Source organism: Ceratotherium simum, chromosome 10, assembly GCF_057802395.1.
Source record: "Ceratotherium simum simum isolate JZ-2026a chromosome 10, ASM5780239v1, whole genome shotgun sequence".
NCBI lineage: Eukaryota > Metazoa > Chordata > Mammalia > Perissodactyla > Rhinocerotidae > Ceratotherium > Ceratotherium simum.
Window position 1 is genome coordinate 78,473,506 of NC_141909.1, and position 25,809 is coordinate 78,499,314.

Consider the following 25,809-nt stretch of genomic DNA (forward strand, 5'->3'; position numbering starts at 1 on the left):
TGATTTTGTTTCCCCTATTGCCCTAATGTGTATGTGCATGTATTTTTTACCACTTATATAATTTATCTATTCTCTGTCTTTTTTTCAATCAAGGATGAAATTGAGAGGAATCTTGCCTGGTGTCAAAATATTGATTATTTTAGAAACTTAAATAAAAAGATCCAGTGACTTCTTTATAAGGGCACAATGTCCCTCTTCTCAACAAAATATTGGGATAGATTGGAAGCATTTGAATACTCTATTTGAAAGTGGCACTGTCAGGAAAATCTAGAACATAGGGCTGCCAAAAAAAAAGGCATAGCTATTCCAGATCACTTTCCATTCTTCCATCTCTGAATTCCTGCAACATTTCTTATTTGTACTTATAGTAACAATAGTATTAATAAGAGCTATTTATATAAATGCTTACTACATGCCAAGCCTTAACAAAGGTTAAATCTTGGGTTGACGTGGGTCACATCATTATTCTCGTTTCACGGAGAAGGAAACCAAACACACAGGGGTTAGTAACTTGCTCAGGCCACACACAACTGGCAGTGGCACAAGGAGTGTGCCCATACAGGCTTGCTGCCTCTTCCATCTGTGGGCGTCTTCTCAAACTGTCTCTCCCCACCCCCTGACCCCCGCCTACCCCGAGCCCCCTCCCTCTCTCCAATTTCCACCTGCTCAAATCCAATCTCATCTCTCATGGCATCATTCAAATATATCCTCCTTGAGAAACTTTAGTGGGAATAAGGTCTTTTTCTGAACTTTCTTAAAACTCACCTGTACAGATCTCTTTCTCTTTTTACTTAACCATTCAGTGTGCATACCCTAAAGGCTGACGTATTTCAGACAGCGACCCCCGGGTAGTTCCTGCCGTCCAGCAGCTCACGGTCTGGAGAGCAGGGAGGTGGCCAGGTGAACCGGCAGGTCATTAAACAGTGGGATTAGTGCCGTGCGTGAGCAATGCGAGAGGTGCTTAGCTGGGCGGGAGATCTGGGCTGGGAGGTCGGGGAATGCTTCCTGGCGGTGGGGCTACTTTAGCTGAGTCCTAAGGTGAGCCAAGCCAACGAGTCAGGGGGCTGAAGAGTTTTCTTGGCAGAGGGTTTGACATACCCAACGAGGGAGGTTTGGGAAACTGCAGTGAGTTCAGCGTATGGAAAGTTCGGAGCGAGACTCTAAGCTGTGTATTCACTGCAAATTCTGACGTGTGTGGCTGGTTCTGGGACAGGCTGGCTGGGGTTTACTCACACAACGGCCCACTTGGCCCCACTGATCTCATGGAGGCTTACTCAGGGTGAAGATCTGCAAAGAGTAATTGGAATCCAGGTTGCCAATGACTCTTGTTGGCTGAGAACTAAATGGGGAACGGCTCACTGCTGGGGAGAGGGACAGTTTAGGGGGACAAGGGAGACTCGAGGATTCCTCGAGGAAGGCGTGACTGATGCGCACTCTTGCTCAAGGTCCACTTCAGTCCACCAACTAGACCTGTGCCCTTCTTCACGTGAATCCACTTCCTCCCACTCCCTGGGACACAAGAATGGCCTGGAGGCTGTCTACATCAGGGAATGCTGTGTTTGCAAAAAGTAGTAGATTTGACACCTTTCCAGCTTCACCTCAGCCTCTGTCCTCCCACAGCCTCCGTTTCCTCCCATCTTGGCTGGGGTGGGGGAGGGTGGTGAGCACTGTGCTCCTCCTCCCCCAGCTCCTGGAAGTTGGTAGACTTCAGAGCTGCAGCTAGGAGGTAGGCGGTGGCCACAGGTCCAAAGCAATATACATGCTCAGAACACTGTCGAGTCTGACAGAATGTGATCTATGAATTCAAATCACAACAGTCAAAGCTGTTGAAGTTTGCTGCCTCTCACATCCTTGTCCTCCCACTCTCCACGGTGTTATTGCTCCTGAATTCATCATCAGATGCAACTTCCTTTAAAGACATGTCATCTGAAATGACTCTATGTTGGGGTCAGGATTTGGCATTAAGCCACATGGATTTTCAACCAAATACTAAGACGCAGAGCACTCTCAGTGTGTCCTGTGTTCTGGGAACTTCCTTGTGTCTACATTGTTGGTAGTTTTTCTTAACTAGTAACCATAGCTAGAAAACAAAAGCACACGTTTGCTACCTACTCAGCATCTTACTTCCTGAACATCCTCTAAATTGCTGGGGAAAGGTCGTGGACATTCACTGTCTTCCTCCTTATAAGTTGAAGAGTATTGAGAAGCAAGTCCTACGTTTTGAAATCCTAATTCATTCAAGAAATATTTTTTGAGCATTTATCAAGTGTTCTAGGAGCTGGGGGCTATAATAAAGGACAAAATAGACAAAAAGCCTTTCTTTATGGTGCTTAACCTTAGTGGGAAGAGAGATAATGAACAAGCAAGTAAATGTATGTCAAATGCTGGTAAGTGGGATAGGAAATATAAATATGAGCATACTGTGTGTGTGTGTATGTGTGAGAGTGTGCACGTTGCTAGTTTACATGGGTTGATACACTCCTCCCTGAAAGAGTGACAGCGGCAAAGAGGCATGAAGGAAGTGAGATGAGCCGGCATCTCGGTGGGGAGGCTCCAGCAGGAGAGCCAGCAAGTGCACAGGCATGAGGCCGGAGATGCACAGGTTAATGGACTAAAAGCATCAAGATTGCTAGTTAAATGGCATAAATCAATGTAGTATTTAATTTTATATTTTCTTTGCTTTGTCTTTACTCAGGCCATAAACACTTTACTGAATATGCATCCTTCTGTGCTCGTGAAATATAAAGATGTGAGAGCAGATTTCTAACGCATGATTTATCAGTTTCCAAGAGGAAGCTTGTGACATGTCCACAGGCACAGCAAGACAAGCCCCCTTGGCTCTCACACCTTCCAAGCAAGGGTCTTGAGGTAATTGTAAAAGCACTCAAGCAAAAGCTTTCGAGAGCTTTCTCCTGTCAGGGCAGCCATGGGACTTTCAGCATCCATGCCCTGAAATCGCAAACTTCAGAGTGGTCATTCACTTTTCAAAAGTTAAAGTCAGTCAGATGGCGACAGTAGAGTGCCTGGCTGTGGGTAACCTGAGATTTTTCTCACTGGGCTTTCACTGGTACTTTTTATACCCACTCAAATCTCTTATGAGAAAACACTGGTATCCCCTTAAGAACAGTTAGCTGTCGTGGACTACATCCTGACCTTATACATTCTGGGCAGGAGGTTTTGTTTTTATGAAAGAATCTAAACAACTTCAGCTTCAGCAAACCAAAAAGACAGACAGACACACACACACACATACACGATCAGTTCGTGAGGAGAACACACCTCTTCTAGAGTGCTAGGTTCTCAATATTTACAATTTAAGTGGATTTCAAAAGAAAATCAGATCACTTCCACAGGGCAGGTTGCTAAACTGTTTATTAGATTGACATCTAAGGGTGAATAGCTTGAGGGCATCATCCTAACTTTTTATAATGTGTCCACAATTGAAAGATTCTTCAATTTTAGATCAAATGCCAAGAAAGATATAACAAATCTTGAATTTAAAAAGTCAGTAGTCTAAAGAAGCTTCCATAAATGGCTAGATAAAAAGGTAAGGATTATTTAAATAATTGAAAAGGTGAAGACTGAAAAGAAAGACTATCGAAATCTAAAAAGTCCAGGGTGGAAGTGACAGGCCAACTCCCGCAGCACTGCATCTTTTTTTAGGTAGGCATTTCTTTTTGGTGCTTCTACCACATCTGACTCAGACATGCACACTCGAGCTCCAGCCGTGGTGTCGGTGTTCCCGGGCTGTCGCCACTGTTAGTCTGTGAATTCCTTGGGAGCAGGAAGCCCGTTGTTTTGTTTCCCCCATGGCACAGAGTCTAGCACGTGTTTTGTGCTGAATCAACGCTTACTGAGCAAATGAATGAATGAAGGATGGTGACCAAGGAGCGCTGAATGAGGGTGTACTCTGTGATGAGTTAATATCCTCTCAGGCAAGCAAAAAAAATAGTGCCCATTTATAAAATGATTGTAAAGTAAATGCAACTCATTATCCCTAAGAATATGCACAGGCTAAAAGTAGAAAGCGTTCAGAAAGGATTTAAATAAACTAATGGATGATGGTTCCACAATGGGTTATTTGAAGGAAGCTAGGAATGGAAAACATAAAACATGTCACTAAGATATGTGTATCCAGAGACCTGAACAAAGTTGATGGGCCATGTATGCAGAAGGTGCTCAATAAGAGCCTTTCCATCTTCCTTTATGGTTAAAGGGAAAATAGTCCTGGGTCAATTGAAGGCTGTTCCTAGTGGCATAAAGATGCTTCTCTGGAAAGGCTGCTATTTTCCGTTGGAGAGGGCTGCGGCTCTCAGAGGCCCCGCCCTCTCAGCGGGTTCAGGGAGGGGCCTGCCTGCCGCTGTGATACTTAAGAACTTACAGAATTGGGACAGATCTGAGTGCCGCATGGAGCGACACACAGGGATAACTGGGGTGTGCTCCCACGCCTCTGCATCTTCTCCACATCAGTCTCCTCCTAAGCCCAACCTCTCCTTCCTCCTCAATATTCCCTGAATCGGTCTGGCTCTTCCCCTCCCCGGCCTTAGCCCCAGCCCTATGGGACGAATTCCTGGACAACCAGCATTTCTGTTTGTCTTACTGCTTTCAGCCACGCAGCTGCCAAGATGATAGCCCTTACTTAAAGGCCATTTACCACACCATCAGCTCCTCAAGGGGGACGGTGGTCATTCAATCTGCTTTGAATTAGAGGCCCCTTCTACACTGGTGCCATCACCTCTCCCGGCTATTCCAGGGTCCCCATTCCCCACCCTTGGCTTCTCCCCAACCTCCTTCTCCAGTGTTCTTGTCCAAGTCCCTTGGACCATCTCCAGTGCCTTCTCACCACTATGTCATCTAGGGAATCCTTCATGAAGAAATCTATCATTCCTCAGCGACCCCTCAACCTTAGAAATGTGTTTCGTTATACCAAAATTCCAATTTACAAATTAAGGAAAGACTGTTATTCATATTACAATTGGATTCTTTGCTTTATAAAAGAATTCTTCACAGTAGTCTTCAAATTGTGTCGTTTAAAGCCACATTTAAACAATTTAATTTACAAGAATTAGATTTACACATATATATTATCTTCCCACTAAATTTTAATGTCCTTATAGACAATTGCTTCTTTAAAAAACACTCCCCAGGTGCCTAGCATCTTGCCTCAGACATAATTACTCAACATACAGTTGCTGGCGAATGGATGGACAAAATGAAGAATAATAATTTGTTATTTCTTCAATAGCAACAGAGCAATGTACACGTTGGTCACAATTAACGCTTTTGGAGGAAATCTGACTAACAACTATTAAGGGCTTACTAAGGATGAATTTACTAAGAAACCTCAATTTTAATCTCATTTCTCCTCCCTCTATACCTACCTGGTAGATTGAGGGCCTGGAGGTGTTTGTATGTAGCAGCGTATCCTGAGGGGATTCTGTGTTACCATGATCAAGTTGGACGGTGGTGGTTAATAACACTGTCAGGTCTTGTCAGTTCTGTTTATGTGCCTATTTCTCTGGGGTACACAATGAAAATGATAAAAAGTGACTTTAATTAGGATCCCAAGGTAGAATGCCTGTTTGATGCTTAGAAGAATTTAGGACAGTAGACATGAGTCTTTATTATCCACCCATCAGTTCTCTTTCATTTAATTCAAGTCCCAGTAATGCACTAGAGCAATTCATGGGAATAATATTACATTTGGAAATTTGGAGAGATTTTTCTAAATCTCTGAATTTATGTATATATGTATTTGTGTCTGTATGCAGCTTAGAATAAAGATCTTCCCACCTAATTAGCCTAAACATTACTTGTGTATTAACTGGGGAATCCAGGAAGGAGACACAATGCATTTCTGTGTATTTCAAATTCATAAGAAATCTTTATCTTATGGTTAATTAACCATCGATGATCACAGATGCTGAGAAAAGAATTAACAAGAGTGGTAATTGGGGTGAATCTTATAGATGGCAGTATATAACAAAGTAGTGTGTCCATAACAAGATTCAAGACCTCCAGACAAGTGAAGGAATATTTTACTGTATCTAGTGCATGCTGGTAAGGGGCATCGTTAGTGTGCATCCATCCTTTGAGAGCTACATACTTGACATCTAGTTGGTACTTGGATGTGGCTGAATTATCGGTGATCTTTCCTGGAGTCCCAGCCGTTCCTGATTCATGGAGCTGTGCCACAAGGCTGCCAATTCATCACTGCCAGGCCTGCTGCCCCGCCTCTTCTTCTTCCACTTTAGTCTTTTCCTAATCCTTTGTGTGAAGGTCGATCTTAAATCCAGAAGCACTGTCTAAATGCTTTCACAGATAAATTTATGGCCAATGTCAGAAATGTTTCTCAGTGCACTCTCAAAGTGGGGCATGAACGGAGATGGGGAAACAAGCACCCAGAAGACACTTCTCAAAGTCATTCACAGGAATAAACAAAAGAAGAAGAAAGGCTGGTCAACAAGTCAGTTCACCAGTATTTACTGCACTCGCAGGGCACAGAGTCCCGTGTTAGCCTAGAACAAGCAAACAACCAGAATCAAACAACAGCTGCTTGTTTCTTCCTAGGTTCCAAAGTGATTTTATTAACTCTAGAAGTGACTAGAGTGCTAAGGAAATTATACACATACATGCTCACACACGTATATTACATCTTTCTTTTATCTTAGTGAAACAAAATCTGGTCAATGTTCAAAAAGTGCACAAAACAAATAAATATACTGTAAAAAAATAATTATAATTGTTTGCACTCTGGAAACGTCTAGGTCTCCCTACCTCATCACCACTCCATCCTTTTCCTCTAAATATAATATAAGTTTTCATGAAATACACAATGTCTTTTTCTTTTACATGGGCTAAGGATTCATTTTTACATATTTATTTATTTTTTTGCTGAAGAAAATTCATCCTGAGTTAACATCTGTTGCCAATCTTCCTCTTTTTGCTTGAGGAAGATTGGTCCTGAGCTAACATCTGTGCCAGTCTTCCTCTATTTTGTATGTGGGTCGCTGCCACAGCATGACTGACAAGTGGTGTAGGTCCAGACCCGAGATCCGAACCCGTGAACTCAGGCTGCCAAAGCAGAGCACACTGAACTTAACCTCTAGGCCACGGGGCCTGCCCTAAAGATTCATTCTTATGTGGTTTGCCTACATCACTTTCAGAGTTAGTTCTAAAAGGGTCTTGATGTAAATAAATATATGAATTTACATAGATGTAAATATATGAATGCTTGTTCATCTTTTCTGTTTTCATTTCCCCTATGTCATATTTTCCTCATCTGCCTGTTTTTGGTTCTTTTTTGTTCTATTGGATTGGATGTATTTGTATATGCTACCTAAAATTCTTTCTAGACCAAAAGGTGATTTTAAGAAAACAATAAACACACTTACCAGGACATGTTGACAATTAACATTAGCATTTTCAAAAATTTAAAGTAAAAACAGATTCCAACATATGTAGCAGAAAATAATACTTTAAATAACATGTCCCCATAAAGCTAAGTATGATGCTTAGAGAAGTGAGCCACAGATGTAGCATCCAACCTAGAAAAGAAAGAAGCAAATTAAATTCTTACTCAATCTAAGTGGAGTGTTAAAAAGCAAATTATAAAAGATCTGCATGAATTTATTTAAGCACAACCGTTACTCTGGGCAATTTCATCCTCCAAACTTCTTTTCCCTTCTTTTCATTGACCTCCAATTTCACTTTTCCTAGTCCCCCATGCATTTCATGCCCGGCTGTTGTTATGCATTTCAAAGCATTACCCCATATGGAGAGATTGCTCTGAAAACTGCCTTTGGAATCTTGGAATATTTTCATGGTTGCTCTTCTGGGTTCTTATTCAGAAAGACCTATTTCTATTCATTGGATTTTGACGAATGTCTGATATAAAGACATCTGGATGTCTTCCATGTTCTTACATTTGGGAAGTGGGCCATGGGGTGGCGTTGCTATTCGGGGATGCAGCCTCCAATGGACGCCCTGCTGAAGGACTGACCAGGGCCTCCCCAGGGAGGACGGGGTGGCAGGGTCTTCTCGACTCTACCCCCTGCTGCCGAGAGGGCGGCCCTGGCTCAGCTCCTCGTGGGCGTGTCTCTCCCTGGTACCCTGTGGAGCAGGGTAGGGAGCTCTGGTGCAGCTCTTCTCTCTAACCCACGAATGCAACCCTGGAGACACATTCGGCTGGCTCCCAGGATCCCGAAGATGTGCCTCCGTCTTACTTTCATATAAGAAAATCATCACGTACTTACTACTATTCTATTATTAAAGAGTCAGCAAACAATGAGAATCTTTTCCTTTTGCTTCAAAGTGGTTTGTTGCTGCCAAAAGTAGCACATGCCCTGCAGGAGGCCGGGGCTATGGGACAGGGCCAGGCTTTGAGAGAGAGGCGTTGGAGTCCTAGGTCCAGTGTGTAATGTGCTGGATGTTGTTGGCGAGGAAATCGACCTCTCAGGTCCTCTTTTGCATCTGTACAATGGTTTGTGGGAGCTACGACAAAGAGATAACGAATGCAGAGGTCAATGGGGTGCCTCTGAAAGCATTAGCCTTACTCCCTCACATCCTACCTCCCTTTGCAGGGAACGAATTTCAGATGAGTAGCAAGAAGTAGAAAGCAGAGTTAGTTCTCATAATCAGGTATCCACAGCTTTCAAAGGACATGCTGCAGGGCTGCTCTCCAGAAGGCCAGTGGCTCCAGTGAGAAATTATTATATATATATTATATGTATTATTATAGCTAGCCCTGTGATTTTTGTACATTATCTCATTTAATATTCTCAGCAACCTCTGAGCTGGGTATCATTACCCATGTTCACAACAGGGGACCAGGCTTGGAAATGAAATGTCTTGCCCAGCTAATGCATTTGAAGTGCAATCTGACATCAGCATCCATGCACTGACCATCCGGCCACACTGTCATACCCTCTGAGCCTCTGAGCACATAGTAGCAACCAGTACTACAACTTTCACTGTCCACTCTAAAACTACCGAAAACATCGCCTAATCTTTGTTTGTTTGTTTGATGAGGAAAGAGAAATTCAGAAAGGCAGCCATATACTTAAGATCACACAGCTGGTGACCATAGAATTGGACCTAAAACCCTGTGAAAACCTGGACTTAGTCTCAGTTGGTTCCATCAGGGAAGTCATGGTCATGGCACCTCTAAACTCTCTGGGCTCCCAGCACCTGCCTTTCTAAATGGCTTTATTTTTCTTCATAGTGTGATAACTACCTGACTTTTGTTTGTTTGTTTGTAGTCTGTCCCGCACTAGAAGATTGGCTCCCAGGGCAGGGACCTGGGCTGTTTCATTGTCAGCTGTCTCCCCAGCACCCACCACCTGCTGGTAGATGGGCACCCATGAGGGTCTGTGGAATGAGTGGATTTCTGAAGTCCATAAGTCTAACCACCTGTGACTAGTGAGGGTCAATGGGTCACCTCTTTCAGCTAACAAATTTATATCTTAACAGGGATTTTTCTATAGGACTTGCACACAGAGCAGTCAATTTGGTGGGGAAGCATCACAGCAGGTTGTTTGGGGGTCGAGTGTTAGGCAGAAGAATCTTTGCATCCCTTCAAATCACCCTTGTCAGGTAACCCCCTATACCTTAAGTGGTGGACTGGATCTGAATTCCACAATGTAATTTAGTGATGATTCTAATGGTGGAAATTTCAGGGAGGAAAGAGAAACCCTTCTGATGGACCACTTGTTAGGTCCGGGGGAAATAGCTCAGCACCAATGGCCTTCAGTGCTTCTCAATCAGACTGTCCCTCTTCCCTATGTGAACCTCCTTAGGCCTGTCATTTTTCTTAAGCTATTTTCATTTTCTGAAATTAGCAATTTGACTGTTTATAAATCAGAAAACCTGGGTTTTTGAGGATGGTGGAGGGCTGTGCTACATTAAAAGCAGACAATCAATTATGATGAAATTCTATAGAATGAATATAATTAGAGAGGTCTGCATATATAAATTTTTAACTGCTCTCTTTGTTATGAGGAGCACATAGTTCAAACCATCCTTAAAAATTCCGGGCAGAAAAAAAATCCCTCAATTAGTCTAATACTATAATTAGGACCAAGGGATTTAGTCAGGACCTCCTTGAAATTTCCTTTGCTCAGTTCTGGTACTGAGAAATGGTGTGTATGTGCATGTGTGTGTGCGCGCGCGCGCGCGCTCTTGCTGCCTGCGGGGGAGGGGAAGACATTGTGAAAAAGGAATCCTGTGTTTGCTTATTTATGTTACCACCTATTTCCCCACCCTATTCTCCTCTTCGAGTTTCCTTCCAAATCAAATCATTCCCACTTCTTTCCCTCGGCTTTCTCAACCCTGAGGATTCAAAAGAAGGGGACAGCGACTCCGCCTTCTTATGAATATGCAACAGCAAGGGGCTGAGAGGACGCTTGAGAGAAAAACTGCCAGAAATTCAACCTGAGCCGGCCTGAAACGGCTCTGGCCGGCCGCTCCCACCCTCCACCACGTCCTTCAGAGACCGTCAAACAATAGTCCAGCCCGGGTCTTGGAAGCCGAACTCGCCGCTGTGGATGAGCCCGTAGAGTTGTTCATCGTCAGGGAAATGTGGCATCTGAACAGAGCCTCTGGCCGGGAAGGTAACAGTCAGAAGGATTAACCGTCTCCAGACCGAGTGGCCTGAAGGTCCCGCCCTTTGTCGTGCAAATGAGGAAGGCGCAGGGCCCCTCGGGGCGGCGCTCGCCCGGGACGAAGTTTCTCATCGCTTCTCCGCGACTTCTTCCCACTTGGAGCTCGGCGCGGGATGGTTAGATCCCTCCAAAGACTCCCCTGCTAACCTGGAGGGATGCTGAGAAACGTAAGTGGTTTTTCTGTGCCAAGGTGGTCCCTTCCTTCTAGAGAAGGGACCACCAAGCAGTAGGTGGCCGAGATCCTGTGTCCGTGGAACATTTTTTCTGAAACAAGGGTGAGAGGAGGCGAGGATCAGCGACCCTGGGTAGGAGACCAGCAGAGCAGTTGGTACGGTGGAGCTTTGAAAAGTTGCCGCGGCCCCAGCAGGTGCTGGGGGCGAGCGCTCAGAGTTGCGCCCGGCGGCGCGAGCACAAAGCCGGCTAGGCGGCGCGGCGGCGTTGCCATGGCAGCGGGGGCGGGGCCGAGCCGCGGCGTGCCCGGGTTGCCGGGAGACGGAGGGGCTCCGGGGAGGGGGAAGCGGAATCTTTGGGAGCCTCACCCCAGGATGAGCCAACAAGTCTGAAGTTTCTTTGGACACTCGTCTCACTGGATCGTTAACTCAAGTCTATTGGCAGCCACTTGTCCTTTCGTTAGAGCAGCAGGCTTCTAGGCTATCACGTACATAATGCCGTATTACGCTGCTTTTGAAAATATTTGGATTGTGGTCTGATGGAAGACATGAAAAAGGTAGAGGATACTCCTTTCTAAAGCAATAAAAAAAGGATACTGCTTCCTCGTTTTTAGTGTAGCATCTGGTGACAGATATTCCTTAATTATCATTTTAAAAAATGAAATATAGAAGCTGGTTTGGATCCATGAAAGCGAATTGGCCTTCAGCCTTTCCAACATATTAACCAAAATCTTTGCAGAAGAAAAGCAGATACAGCAGATAGCTGGCACAGTATTAAAAATTCAGACAGTTGATGGGACCAGCCCAGTGGTGTAGTGGTTAAGGTCATGCTCTCGGCTTTGGCCGCCCGGACTAAAGTTTGCACACTCCACTTCAGGGGCCCCGGGTTTGTGGATTTGGATCCTGGTCGAGGACGCACACACCGCTCCTCAAGCCATGCTGTGGTGGCACCCCACATGCAAAATAGAGGAAGACTGGCATGGATGTTAGCTCAGAGCCAATCTTCCTCACACACACACAAAAAATTCAGACAGTTGCATCTTGAAATGTTTTAGAAGGACACGACTTTCTCAAAGGATGGGAGAGAATCAACTTCATTTTATTTCACTCGGTATTTTCTTAAATGTAAACATGCCAGATAATTTTGTCTTATTATCTCAAAGATTATTTGTTTTAGCTATATACTACAGAAAAAAAATTGGCAAGGAATTTGAATTATCTTTTCCAGAGCAGTGATTGGCAGCTACGGTAGTACTCCGCCCCCAACTCCCCTTTTCTATTTATCCTCCTATAGCTAAAGGTATCTTTTGGTATTTTTAATCTGTTTCTCCAGATTTTAACTGTGTGCCAAAGACACTGATCTGTTCCTAGTTCTTAAGATGTATTCCACACGCTAGTTTGTTTCTTCCTCTGCCTCCATTTTTCAATTACCTGTGTGTTGTTTATTTATTCTTGGGTTCATTCACCAAAGTAGAGTATTGAGGCTCTACTCTGTGCTGTGTACAGTGCTAGACTCCAGAGAAGAGGAGTAAGTGGTGAAAGGGACGTACAACGTTGAGTTAGAAAAATGCACAGTTTAGGGAGAGGAAAAGGCTAGGAAGTAATTATCATCCACTATAATATTTTCATTTGGAAATTCCACCCAGGATGGGCCCTGGCTGGCACCTCCTGGCCAGGAGAGGTGCACTGATCACAGCCCAGCTTTGCACTTCATCAATGTCATCACCTTTGCCCTTTCAGGGCAGGCATTATTATGCCCATTTAAAATATAAAGAAGATGACACTCAGAAAAGTGCAGAAATTTGCACTAGGGTTTACGGTCAGTAAGCGGTCAAGTCAGGATCTAAATTCAAACGTGACTGCTATGACAGGCTACTCCTAAAGCATTAAACTTTTGATCCCTATGTCCCTATTAACCAAATTACCATATTTTGATCATTCTTAATAGCAAGCGTGAATTTCTAAAAAAAATGATGCAGTTTTTGGTTGAGATGTTTCTCAAGTCAGATATTAACTGCATTTCTGAGGAATACTTTTTCCTACTGGAATGTTGCTATTGTCAATAATCTTTTTTCAGCAGTTCGTGAGAAGTTAATTAGGAAACAAAAATTTGGTCATTCAAATCATGTTTTAAGACTATTTAGAGGTACTTGTGTATAAAGGCATCTATTGTACAAATTGTTATACAATTAGATTTGCTTAAAGCAAAATATACTACTTAGTTATCATTCAGGTTTTTATCACCTTTCCTGATTTTAAATATATATATTTAAATTTTTGTTATTTTATTGAGGTAACATTGGTTTATAATATTGTGTAAATTTCAGGTGTACATCATTATATTTCGGCTTCTGTATAGACTGCCTCCTGTTCACCACCAATAGTCTAGTTTTTGTTCGTCACCATACATGTGTACCCCTTTACCCCTCTTGCCCACCTCCCACCCCCTTCACCTCTTGTAACCACCAATCTGTTCTCTGTATCTATGTGTTTGTTTGTTTGTCTTCCACATATGAGAGAAATCATATAGTATTTGTCTTTTTGTCTGACTTATGTTGCTCAGCATAATACCCTCAAGGTCCATCCATGTTGTCGCAAATGGCACACCTTTTTTTCATGGCTGAGTAGTATTCCCTTGTATATATATATACCACATCTTCTTTATCCATTTATCTGTTGATGGGCAGTTGGGTTGCTTCCACATCTTGGCTATTGTGAATAATGCTGCAGTGAACATAGGGCTGCATATATCTTTTTGAATTATTGATTTCATTTCTTTTGGATAAATACCAAATAGTAGAATGTCTGGATCATATGGTATTTCTATTTTTAATTTTTTTGAGAAATCTCCATGCTGTTTTCCATAGAGGCTGCACCAGTTTGCATTCCCACCATCAGTGTATGAGAGTTCCCTTTTCTCTACATCCTCTCCAACATTTGTTATTTTTTGTCTTGGTAATTATAGCCATTCTGACTGGTGTGTGGTGATATCTCATTGCAGTTTTGATTTGCATTTCCCTAATAATTAATGATGTTGAACATCTTTTCATGTGCCTGTTGGCCATCTGTATATCTTCATTGTAAAAATGTCTGTTCATATCCTTTGCCCATTTTTTGATTGAGTTGTTCATTTTTTTGTGGAGTTGTGTGAGTTCTTTATATATTTTGGAAATTAACTCCTTGTTGGATACATGATTTGCAAATATTTTCTCCCAGTTGGTGGGTTGTCTTTTCATTTTATTGATGGTTTCCTTTCCCCTGCAGATGCTTCTTGGTCTGACGTAGTCCCATTTGTTTATTTTTTCTTTTGTTTCCCTTGCCTGAGGAGACATGGTATTCAAAAAGATACTGCCAAGACGGATGTCAAAGAGTGTACTACCTATGTTTTCTTCTAGGAGCTTTATGGTTTCAAGTCTTACATTCAAATCTTTAATCCATTTTGAGTTAATTTTTGTGTATGGTACAAGATAATGGTCTACTTTCATTCTGTTGCATGTGGCTATCCAGTTTTCCCAACACCATTTTTTGAAGAGACTTTCCTTTCTTCATTGTATGTTCTTGGCTCCTTTGTTGAAGATTAGCTGTCCATAGATGTGTGGTTTTATTTCTGGGCTTTCAATTCTGTTCCATTGATCTGTGTGTCTGTTTTTGTGCCAGTACCATGCTGTTTTGATTACCATTGCTTTGTAATATATTTTGAATTCGGGGATTGTGGTACCTCCAGCTTTGTTCTTTTTTCTCAGGATTACTTTGGCTATTGGGGGTCTTTAGTTGTTCCATATAAATTTTAGGATTCTTTGTTCTATTTCCTTGAAAACTGCCATTGGGATTCTGATTCGGATTGTATTAAATCTGTAGATTGCTTTAGGTAGTGTGGATATTTTAACTATGTTTATTTTTCCAATCCATGAGCATGGAATATCTTTCTGTTTCTTTATGTCTACTTCAATGTCTTTAAAACAATGTCTTATAGTTTTCAGTGTATAGGTCTTTCACCTCCTTGGTTAAATTTATTCAGGTATTTTATTCCTTTTCTTGCGATTGTAAATGGGATTGTATTCTTAATTTCTCTTTCTGCTATTTCATTGTTTGTGTGTAGAAACACAACTGATTTTTGTATGTTGATTTTGTGCCTTGCAACTTTACTGTATTCATTAATTATTTCTAATAGTTTTTTGGTGGATTCTTTAGGATTTTCTATGTATAGAATCGTATCATTCACAAATAGTGACAGTTTTACTTTTTTCTTTCCAATTTGGATCCCTTTTATTTCTTTTTCTTGCCTAATTGCTCTGGTGAGGACTTCTATACTATGTTGATTTTAACTCTTTTAAATTAGATTTGTTAGGGGCCGGCCCTCTAGCTTAGCGGTTAAGTGCATGCGCTCCACTACCGGCAGCCCGGGTTCCGATCCCGGGCGTGCACCGATGCACTGTTTGTCCAGCCATGCTGAGGCGGCATCCCATATAAAGCAACTAGAAGGATGTACAACTATGACATACAACTATCTACTGGGGCTTTGGGGAGAAAAAGGGTAAAAAAGGAGGAGGATTGGCAATAGGTGTTAGCTCAGGGCTGGTGTTCCTCAGCGAAAAGAGGAGGATTAGCATGGATGTTAGCTCAGGGCTGATCTTCCTCACAAAAAAAAAAAGAAAAAGAATATAAATCAGATTTGTTAGCTTCCACTAGCAGTGACTTTAGATAGGTGACAGTTGGAAATTGCTGTCTGGAAAGTTGTCCTAGAAAGTTCACCTATGTCCCTGGCTTGACCTGCAGTGAGATTTGGCTACATATACCCTGTTGCAGCCCTGAAAACTACTTTGAACTAATTTTATAAGTGTTTTTTATTTTTATAAGTTTATTTTTACAAATAGATTGCAGGATACATGAAGGCAAGAACCAGGTCTTTTGTGTCTTTAGAATCCTCCTCTTAATACCAAGTACAACACTCTTCATAAATATTAACTAGTAGGAGAAACAAAAATAAACTTTTTTAGGCCACTGAAATATAGAGTAGCAATAATCCTTTAAAATATATAATATTCAGAGTCAAAGAAGTTTTAATTATTTGCTGATTGGTTTTTTCATGATACTATACTATAAAATTGTAGGTAGTACCTATTTTACATATAGAAAAACTAAGCTATAGTGATTAGTATATAAAGTATTTTCCAATGTATTATCTTTTTTTTTTTTTTTTAAAGATTTTATTTATTTTATTTTTCCCCCAAAGCCCCAGTACATAGTTGTCTGTCATAGCTGCACATCCTTCTAGTTGCTGTATGTGGGATGCGGCCTCAGCATGGCTGGAGGAGTGGTGCCTCGGTGCGCACCCGGGATCCGAACCCGGGCCGCCGGCAGCGGAGAGCACGCACTTAACCGCTAAGCCACGGGGCCGGCCCTCCAATGTATTATCTTAATTGAACCTCACAGCAACCATGCAAGAGTTCTCATCACCATTTTGTTTTAGTATATGGGGAAACAGAAACTCAGAAAAGTTGAATGACTTGGTCAGAGTCACCCAGAAAGGGGGAGGCACATTTTCTAATGATGTCAAATGATTTTGCATTTTACCTTTGCAAACCAGATGCACCTGTGAGCTTTGGCAGACTGGGCCTGTCAACAGACCTGGGTATGCTGGGTGCATGATGTGTTCTCTCCCCTCACCTTCCCAAGGCTCCCATCACTGTCTGGGAAGAAGGTGAGGGAACCTCTTTTAAAACACAAGTAAAGAAAGAGGCAGGACAGAAGAAAGGAACAGGTAGAGAGGGGCTCAGTGGAGGAAAAGAAAGTGAGCATTAGGAAAAAGAGTGAAATGAAGTTGATAAAAGAAGGAAGCAATGTCAAAATTGGTAGTGAGGAGACCCAGGGGGCGGGGCATATTGGTCTGCTAGAGCTGCCATAACAAAGTACTACAGACTGGCTGACTTAAACAATAGACATTTATTTTCTCACAGTTTCGGAGGCTGAAAGTCCAAGATCAAGTTGTGAGCAGAGTTGGTTTCTTCTGAGACCTCTCTCCTTGGCTTGCAGACGGCCGGCTTTCTGCTGTGTCCTCACGTGGTCTTCCCTCTGTGCGTGTGTCTGTGTCCTAATCTCTTTTTCTTATGACACCTGTCATATTGGATCAGGGCCCACCCACGTGTCCTCACTTTGCCTTAATTGCCTCTTTAAAGGTCCTATCTCCAAATACAGTCACATTCTGAGGTACTGGGGGTTAGGACTTCAACATAGGGATTTTGGGGGAACACTATCCAGCCCATAACAGAGCAAAGTAAACTTGGTCTATGACTCTGAAGACAAGACCTATTTCGATTACTTTAGTGTTCCCATTAGTATTCTCTCCAAGCACAAATAAATGTTTGAGCAAGTTGTGGAAATTTTTTACATCAGTATATTACACTGGATGTATAAAGAAAAAAAAAAGAGATTCAAACTGAATTCCTCTATATTTAGCTTACTTCCTACTATGTTTTCACTCTCACCTCTGCAGGGTCAGCTTCAAACATTGTCAGGTTTTGACAAGTGCAGATGAAGCTGATGACGACCCCATTTCCAGCTAGGTATGACCTGTCTCTCTGCCTTTTTTTGAGCGGCGGAGTGATTTGAGTCATATGCATGGCCAGGTCAGCATGATGAATCCGATAAGAATGAAATCACAATACCGAAAGGACAATGAAGCATGGATTTTACAGCTCTCAGAGCCATGAAGATAAGCAAGGACAACCTTCTATTGGGATGGCATTTTCCATGTTTATTTCTAACAGGATATGTTTGGTATAATATTTCAGTGAAAGGTAGCCAGAAGAATGTGAAGGTTTTCTCTGAGACATTGGACAACTAAAAAGGTTAAACTGGCATGTGTTGCAAAGACTCAAAATATTAAAATGCTGTGGTCATAGGGTAGCAGGGACTAGAGGGAAGCCAGTGCCTGTCCTCGGCTGGACTACACAGAACCTGCTTTGTAAAAGTAGGAATCAATGCTGTTTCAAGATGGCCAAAGAAGTTTCCAGAGTCATCTGCAATGAAAGATTCAGTGTTCACCAGTCATCAGAATCTCAAAGTCCTTTTGTTTGTGTCCTTGACTTTCTTCATTACTTCATATTCTGCCTTCAGAAAAGGTGGAGCATAGTTGTCCACTTTTCTTCATGTAATGTCTTGTCACTGGCTCAAAGAGTATTAATAGGTCACTTCTTGGCCCTTTTTGTAAGTTGAATCGAAACTCTGTCATTGTTTTAGGAATCTCTTTCTGTTACAGTCCCACAGAAGCTGCCCTCACCACCTTGAATTGAGGAGTTGTTATTCATGTCTTCTTGGCCCTTCCCTGAGTCGGTGCCCTTTGAGGACCAGCCTATTTACTTCTAAGTGTGAGGCCCCAGGCTATATTCTGAAATATCCCAACCGAAGAATGTGCATCCGGTATACTCGGTGGCACTTTTTCAGGGAATACCAAAAGCTTTTGAAATGTACTCTTTGGACATGGTCCAGTAGCTTTCCATGACGGGTGGTTTCAGAAACAGGTTCTTGTGTGGAATAGCTATTGTTATCCCAGCCAAAAAAGACTGCCTGTTCCTCAGAGCAGGGCATACTTAATTAGTAAGGGGATCCATGCCAGTACCTGGAGTTTGAAAAGTCAGCTTTAAAATTTAGTGCAAGTCCCTGAAGGGCAGAATATATATTTCTCCTTCTGAGTTGAGCCAGACATTTGTGTAACTGGTCAGTTGTGAAATCGTCTGGCACAGGTCCAGGAGGTGGGTTGATCTGTTCAACAGCTGCTTCTGTAACACCTTTTAATTAAAAGCTCGCCTCAGACATACTCCCCTCAAGTTAGGAGAAAAGAACCAAAGAAAAATGTATAGAGTGAGGAAAAACTACTGTTCATGGCTGTTCATGGCTTCCCCAGATTTGGCACAGTGAAACACCCTTCATTCCCCTATGCTCCTGGAGAAGGTTGTGGAGAAGGTCATGTGGCTTCGAAGTTCCCGGGCAGTCAACAGGTATTTACCCGTCACTCACCGCCTGCTCCGTGCTGACAGGGCATGAGAAGACACGTCACGGACTTTCTCCTCAAGCAGCTGATACTTAAGTCCAGCGTAGACAGACACGAAAATATATATGAGAGCACAGTTAAAGGCTCTGTCACGCGCACACTCCTAGATATACACGAGCCACCCAGAACAATTGCTGGAGGTGGGACTCAGTGGCCAGAGAACTACATTTTCCTTCCTCTCTGTGGCTTCCCAGATGCTTATGTCCTTGAAGTTCTCATCAGCCCAACCCCCTAAACCAGGCCCTTTCCTGCTTTTTAGAGTCTTACTTCAATCTAGTGAGGGTGCTCAAAAAATCCTATCTCTGAGTGTGTTTAAACCACGGTGAATCTGGCCATGGGATTTTTAAGCCTTTATACTCCTGGAGGAAACTCATCAGGGTTTGAAGGAAATAAAAGAAGGGAGGGGGCTGAAAGAGCAGAAGAGAGAGCCATTTCTATTCTCTCCCCTCATCACTGGTAGCAGTCGTAAATCCTTAGAAAGCCATAGAAAGACTGAGGATATGTGGGCAGCGTAAGAATATGAGACCGTATTGAGGGCAACAGCAGGGCAGAGAGGAGAAAAACACTGGTCCAAAATCCTCGCTGGTGACAGAAGATAGGCCAACAGCAGGTGGTCCTCTTCCTGAGACTGATGGAAGAAAATAAACATGGTGACTAGGAAGCCAGCCCCGGAATGCAGAAGTGTTTCCTGACACCCCCAGAAGCCCCAGGCTCCCCACTTCTCACCCACTGGAGCCCAGCTCCTCCCTTCATGATGATCAGCAGGTATTTGGAGTTGGAGGGGTCCCCGCAGGGAGAGTGGGTGTCCATCGTTCCGGGCATTTCAAGTTGGAATGGTAAATTCCGTTTGGAATGGTAAATTCAGTTGTAGGGTGTTAGATTTGCAGGTGTCTTTTTTTTTTTTTAGCATACTGCTGCTTCATGTGCATGCATTAGGTATTTGGGGCTGATTCATTGTATATCCTATTTCTAAGAAAATACGTGCTGAATTCCAAACAAGTGAAATGCATTTTTGTTGCACAAAGCCTTTGTAACATGAAGATTAGAGCAACTGAGAATTTTATTTGGATGGGCAAGGCGTAAGAGCAAAGAGTGTTAGAGAAGGGTTGGGAGACCTGGGTGCAAATCTTGTCTCTCATACAAATTAACAAATGTTTAGCAAGCCAAAATCCCAGAGATTACATTTTGTTATCTGCAAGAAGGGGGACTTGATTAGATAATTTCTAGGGTCTCTAGTGTTCTGGAATTGTGCTCTTTCTGAAAAGCAGCTTAAAATGGAATGTGTCTTCTCTAAGAATCCCAAATGCTGGTCAATATCAATCACTCTGATTTTTATCTGCGAGTTTCTAGAGTCCCTGTGAGACTGTAATGGTCAGCGATAATATTACCTCCCCGTTTTCATTCACAAGGCTGGGAAGGTATCTCCAGGAAAGTTTTTAGAGGTGAGAATTTCTTACCTTGTCTTAATTTATTCTTCTGGTTTATGCCTTTGTAAAAATATAATTGTCTTCGGATGCTCCTGCCTTCTGTGTCTCGGCTGTGAGATCTCAGCCTGGAGAAAGCGTCAGGCCATTACAGCAGTGATATTGCCATAAGAATGTCCTAGTCTTTTGAGGCTGTTTCTGTTGTCGTTATGTTACATCTCAAGTAGAATATCTCAGGCTGCATCCTCAACTCAGATGCCTGTAATTTCCTTTGACTGGAAACGTAGACGGCCTTCCTCGTGCAGTGAATTACAGCGTATACAAAGTGGAACACAATTATCCGTCATTTCACACATGTGAAATGTTGAAAAGTTTTGAATTTTGGTATTTTGGATTTGTATTTTAAATGAACTAGGGGATCGAACTAAATGAAACCTACACTGACCCCGCATAGTGAAGACAGATCTCTTCGTTTATGGAATTTATAATCTTGGGATATTATTTATCAAGTTTCCTTTCAGTGGCTAGGTCTCTATTTAGATAGTAAATGTGATGTTTTAGAAAATTTTTTCCTTTCTAATTATTTATATATTTATCTACTTTGAGAGGAAAAAGAAAACCACACAAACATTGCCTGAAAGTTTCTAATTAGGCAAATTTTAAGAAAATGCATACTGTGATCTGTATTTAAATAAGAATGTTTTGGTTTATAGGTTGAGCATATCCATACCATCAGCATGAGAAATATGTACAGTTTTCTGTTTGAGAACATTTCTATCCAAGATCCACGCAGTGGCCTTTCTTTTCTTCCTCTGGCTCAGGGGCAATCACTGAGAGGGATTCTAGCTCAGTCCTTTGCTGACTTTCCCACCAGAGATAACTAATTCCATCTTGCATAGGTTACAACTAGATACCACCATTCTGTAGTATTTCCCAAAGTAAGGAGTGGAGAAACTAAGAAATTTCCAACTGCATCTATTATAATTTTGAGAAAATTGTTGGATATACTTAATTCTTAGTGTAAAAATATATCACTGATTATTTTTTAAAAGGAAGGGGAAGAACATTAATGAGCACTTACTGTGAACAAGACGCAGATATATTTTATGCTATTTGGAGCTATGGTTATTCTTATGATGGAGGTTAGTAAAGTGAGGCTTGGAGAAGTTACATCACCTGTCCAAGGACACTGCGGGTAAATGGCAAAGCTGATGTCCAACCTCAGGAAAAAAAAAAGAGAAAAGGAAATTTTGTCCTGTCTAGCTCTTAAATCTGTATGTGACTTGAAAGTGAGGACACACACTACTTATAAGATACCTACATCTTTAGTGGGATGAAAGATAACTCAAATAATGTGAAAATCAACAGTTCCCCTGGTTGTGGGAATATATTCCCTGGAGAAAACTTTAATCACCTTTACAGTTAAATATTATATTAATCATTGTTAGTTCCAGAAAACTGCCCAAGCAAATCATTCTTCCAACAATGTTTGTATTCAGCCAACTTAGGCAGTCAGTGACTGAATTAGGCATTTTTTTCCCCCTAAAAAACATGATTTGGCCAGTAAGAATTTGGTTATGCCATTAAGTGTTGACTAATGAAGACTAATGAGGAGGTAAAAGCCCCGGATTTGGAAAGTTTGGTATTTTGATGATCCAAAGTATAAACAGGTTTTTTTTCCCCCTCAATAAATAACAGATATATATTTTAATTTCAAATTGACCAATCCTCAAAGCACACTGCAAGCTATGCACTAAGACATTGAGGATAATAAGCAAGAAAAGTTAAAATGCCGTTAGCAGTTAGAACCTGTTTATTAAAAAAAGGAAGAAAAGGAAAAGAAGGGCAAATTTCTTTAGAAAATTTAAGAACACTTAAGACTCTTTTTTCCTGTTAAAAATAAGAAAAGTGAAAGAATTTTCAAAGAATGTTGCCCAATGATAGAGTTTCTTGTAAAAATTGTATTTTTTAGTAGAACCCTAATCAGAAGTTTAGGAGTCAAGTAGCCTCTTCTAAAGGCAACAGGAGACAGTCGTATCAAGATTTGATAGGTATGGGCCGGCCCGGTGGCTTGGCGGTTGGGTGCACGCGCTCCGCTGCTGGCGGCCCGGGTTCGGATCCCGGGCGTGCACCGACGCACCGCTTCTCCGGCCATGCTGAGGCCACGTCCCACATGCAGCAACTAGAAGGATGTGCAGCTATGACATGCAGCTGTCCGCTGGGGCTTTGGGGGAAAAAATAAATAAATAAAATCTTTAAAAAAAAAAAAAAAAGATTTGATAGGTATAATACCAGCCAAAATGTAATGGCAGGCACTTTGATTTACTTATGACTTGACGGGCTTAGTAAAGGGAAGAAGAAGAGGAAGTTAGCGGCAGCTGAAAGGAAGGCACCAGCCAGCGGGGTCACTGGGCACAGCGGGAGCCAGTGTGGGACCAGGGGCCACCGGGAGTGGACTGAAGGAGGGCAGGGACGTTCACTTTCAAAGAGTTCATCCTTGATTATTTCTTTGGAAAAGGTGCTTCTGGAATTTTCATTGGGATCTGATTTATGAAGATGGATTATGAAGGAGTGAGAAAGATTTAGTCCAAGTAGTTGAGCTAAAGGCTGTGAATGAAGTAGCCACATGACAGAAAACAACGTCCTTTATGAATGTTTTTATTCAGGTGGTTTTATATTCAAAATTTAGTGTTCATGATAGTTTAATTTGCTAATTGAACAAAAAGATATATCCCACTAATTTAGTAAAAATCTATTTTTAAAAAACTGATTATTTAAAATATGGATTTTCATAGTGAGAGAGATGGCAGTTTTTAAGAAAGCAAGAAAAACTCTATTTCTTATAAAAATTTTAATTGTATTTTTAAATTTTAATTGTTTTAATTTTTAAAAATATGTAATATACTTACATGCTAGAAAATTAGAAGGTACAAAAGAGGATCTGCTGAAATGTTGCCTCCTCTCTCCTGCCTTCCACTCCACTAACACCTCCAGGTCCCCAGCTCCCCCAGCGAGGCAGCCAGTATTACCAGGTCCTTCCACATGCTTTGTAGAAATTCTGTGCCTATATAAGTAAATGTATTTTCTTCTATCCCCCTCTAGTTTTTACACAAGTGATGATATAGTATACATAGTATTCTGAAAATTTTATTTTCACTTAATGATATATTTTGGAAATTATTCCATATCAGTACATAAAGCACTTCTTCATTCTTTTTTTTATTGTGATAAAATAGTATATATAACATGAAATTTACTGTTTTTAAGTGTACACTTCTGTGGCATTAGTGCATACACACTCACACTGTTGTGCAGCCATCACCACCATCCATCTCCAGAACTTTTTCATCTTCCTAAACTGAAACTCTGTGCCCATTAGACAGTAACTCCCCCTGCCCCCCGGTCCCTGGTAACCACCGTTCTGCTTTCTGTTTCTGTGAATTTGACTGTCGTAGGATTCATATGAGTAGAATCACACGATACTTGTCCTTTTCTGTCCAGCTGATTTCCCTTAGCTTAATCATCTCAGGGTTCATCCATGTTATAGCATACATCAGAATTTCATGTCCTTTTTATTTTTATTTTTATTTTTATTTTTTTGTGAGGAAGATCAGCCCTGAGCTAACATCCATGCTAATCCTCCTCTTTTTGCTGAGGAAGACTGGCCCTGAGCTAACATCTATTGCCAATCCTCCTCGTTTTTTTTCCCCAAAGCCCCAGTAGATAGTTGTATGTCATAGTTGCACATCCTTCTAGCTGCTGTATGTGGGATGCGGCCTCAGCATGGCTGGAGAAGCAGTGCATCGGTGCACGCCCGGGATCCGAGCCCGGGCCGCCGGTAGCGGAGCGCGCTCACTTAACCGCTAAGCCACGAGGCCGGCCCCAGAATTTCATTTCCTTTTAATGGCTGAATAATATCCCATTGTATGTATACACCATATTTTGTTTATCCATTCACCTGGCAATGGACATTTGGTTGTTTCCACCTTTTTTCATTCTTCTTGATGGCTGCATAGTATTCTGTTCTATAGTTGTAACGTATTACATAAACTAGTTCCCTATTGATGGGTGTTGAGGTTATTTTAATGCTTCAGTGAATAACTGTGACCTTATTTCACATACGTATGAGTATATCTGGTAAACAAACGTCTTGAAATGGATTTGCTGAAACAAACTGTTGTGGGCATATTAAATTTTGGGCTATTGCTAAATTGGCCTCCATGGAAATTGTACCCATTTACACCTCCTTTAGAGACTGTTTTCCTACCTCCTTGCAGCACAGTGTGTCACCAAACTCCTTCATCTTTGTTCATCTCAGAGTGGAAAATGGTGTCTCAGGATAGCTGGATTTACGTTTATCTTATCCTGAGTGAACTCTGAGTGTCTCAGGGCCATTGTATTTTCTTTTACTGGGACTATCTTCATTTCCTTTGTTCATTTCTCAGCTGGGCTATTGAGTTTTCCTCCTCCCTCTTTTTATATCGGCTGTTGTTGAAAAATTTACTTTTATTTGGCATCCTTAACGCAGCCTGTGGGAGACTTTTGGAGCTCTGCTGTGAAACGAGAGCTTTGTCTAAGAATAGTGAAACCTGCTTTTCAACACCGTTGACCAAATACTGGCTTCATGACAATAAATTTTATTAAGGGGAGAGACAGTCTGATGCTGTTGGAGGCTTTATTGAAGTGGTTATATTCAGAAGAAAAGATATCTTTGTGAGAAAATTATAAAAATTTCTTTTCTCACAATGTGTTTCAATGTTATTTAGGATTTACTCATCTTTTAAAAGGTGAATGTATAAACCCAAGATAGTAAATAACTTGGTATGAACTGAAAAAATAACCAAAAAGTAGCATATTATTAAATTTCATTTTGCTAAGCCCATATAGCTAAGTACATACTGGATACCTCAGACTCAACATGCCCCACTCTGAACTCATTCCTCTGACCCACAGAGCAACTCTTCAGTTCCTATATTTCCTGTCTGAATTTTCTAAGACATCTTCCCACTCTCCTCCACCTCCAGCATATCACGAACCAATCCGATCTACTAAAAGTTCCTCCAGTGTGTCCAGCAGCCTGCGCCCCCATCACCACCACCTTGTCCAGACCCCATCCGAGCTCTTCTTGGTTACCTGCAGCAGTCATCCACTGATCCTTTGCCTCCAGACTTGTCCCCATTCGATAGTTCTCTGATCTGTAGCCAAGCGTTACTTTTATAAAATGCAAATCAGATCATCACATCTCTGCTTTAAACCCTTTGATGGTCCCCAGTTGCCCCTAGGATAAAAGTCAAACTCCCTAACTCAGCCTCCAAGGCCAGCACACCCTGGCCTGCCTCACTTACCCTTCAGCTCCCTCCCTCACCACCCCTCTCCTCCCACACTCTGCTCTTCCCTTAGTGATCTGTCAATTCTTTAAACTCAGGGTGCACACTCTTGTTTCAGGACCTTTAAATCTGCTCTTCTTCTGGAATGTTCTCCCCATTCCATTCCCTCCACCTCCT

The 25,809-nt window shown here is 41.9% G+C and overlaps 1 protein-coding gene across 2 annotated transcripts in view; it reads left to right on the forward strand.

Annotated features, from left to right (window-relative positions):
* Window positions 1–10,446: 10,446 nt before the first annotated feature.
* SPATA13 (spermatogenesis associated 13) overlaps window positions 10,447–25,809 on the forward strand; it is a 351,835-nt gene continuing 336,472 nt past the window's right edge. Inside the window, exon 1 of one of the 2 annotated variants that reach the window (XM_087436294.1) lies at window positions 10,447–10,828. In XM_087436294.1, coding sequence (XP_087292420.1) covers window positions 10,817–10,828 — 12 coding nt within the window. In that variant the 5' untranslated portion in view covers window positions 10,447–10,816. The remainder of the gene's footprint in view (window positions 10,829–25,809) is intronic. The other variant, XM_087436291.1, reaches the window with a different exon arrangement.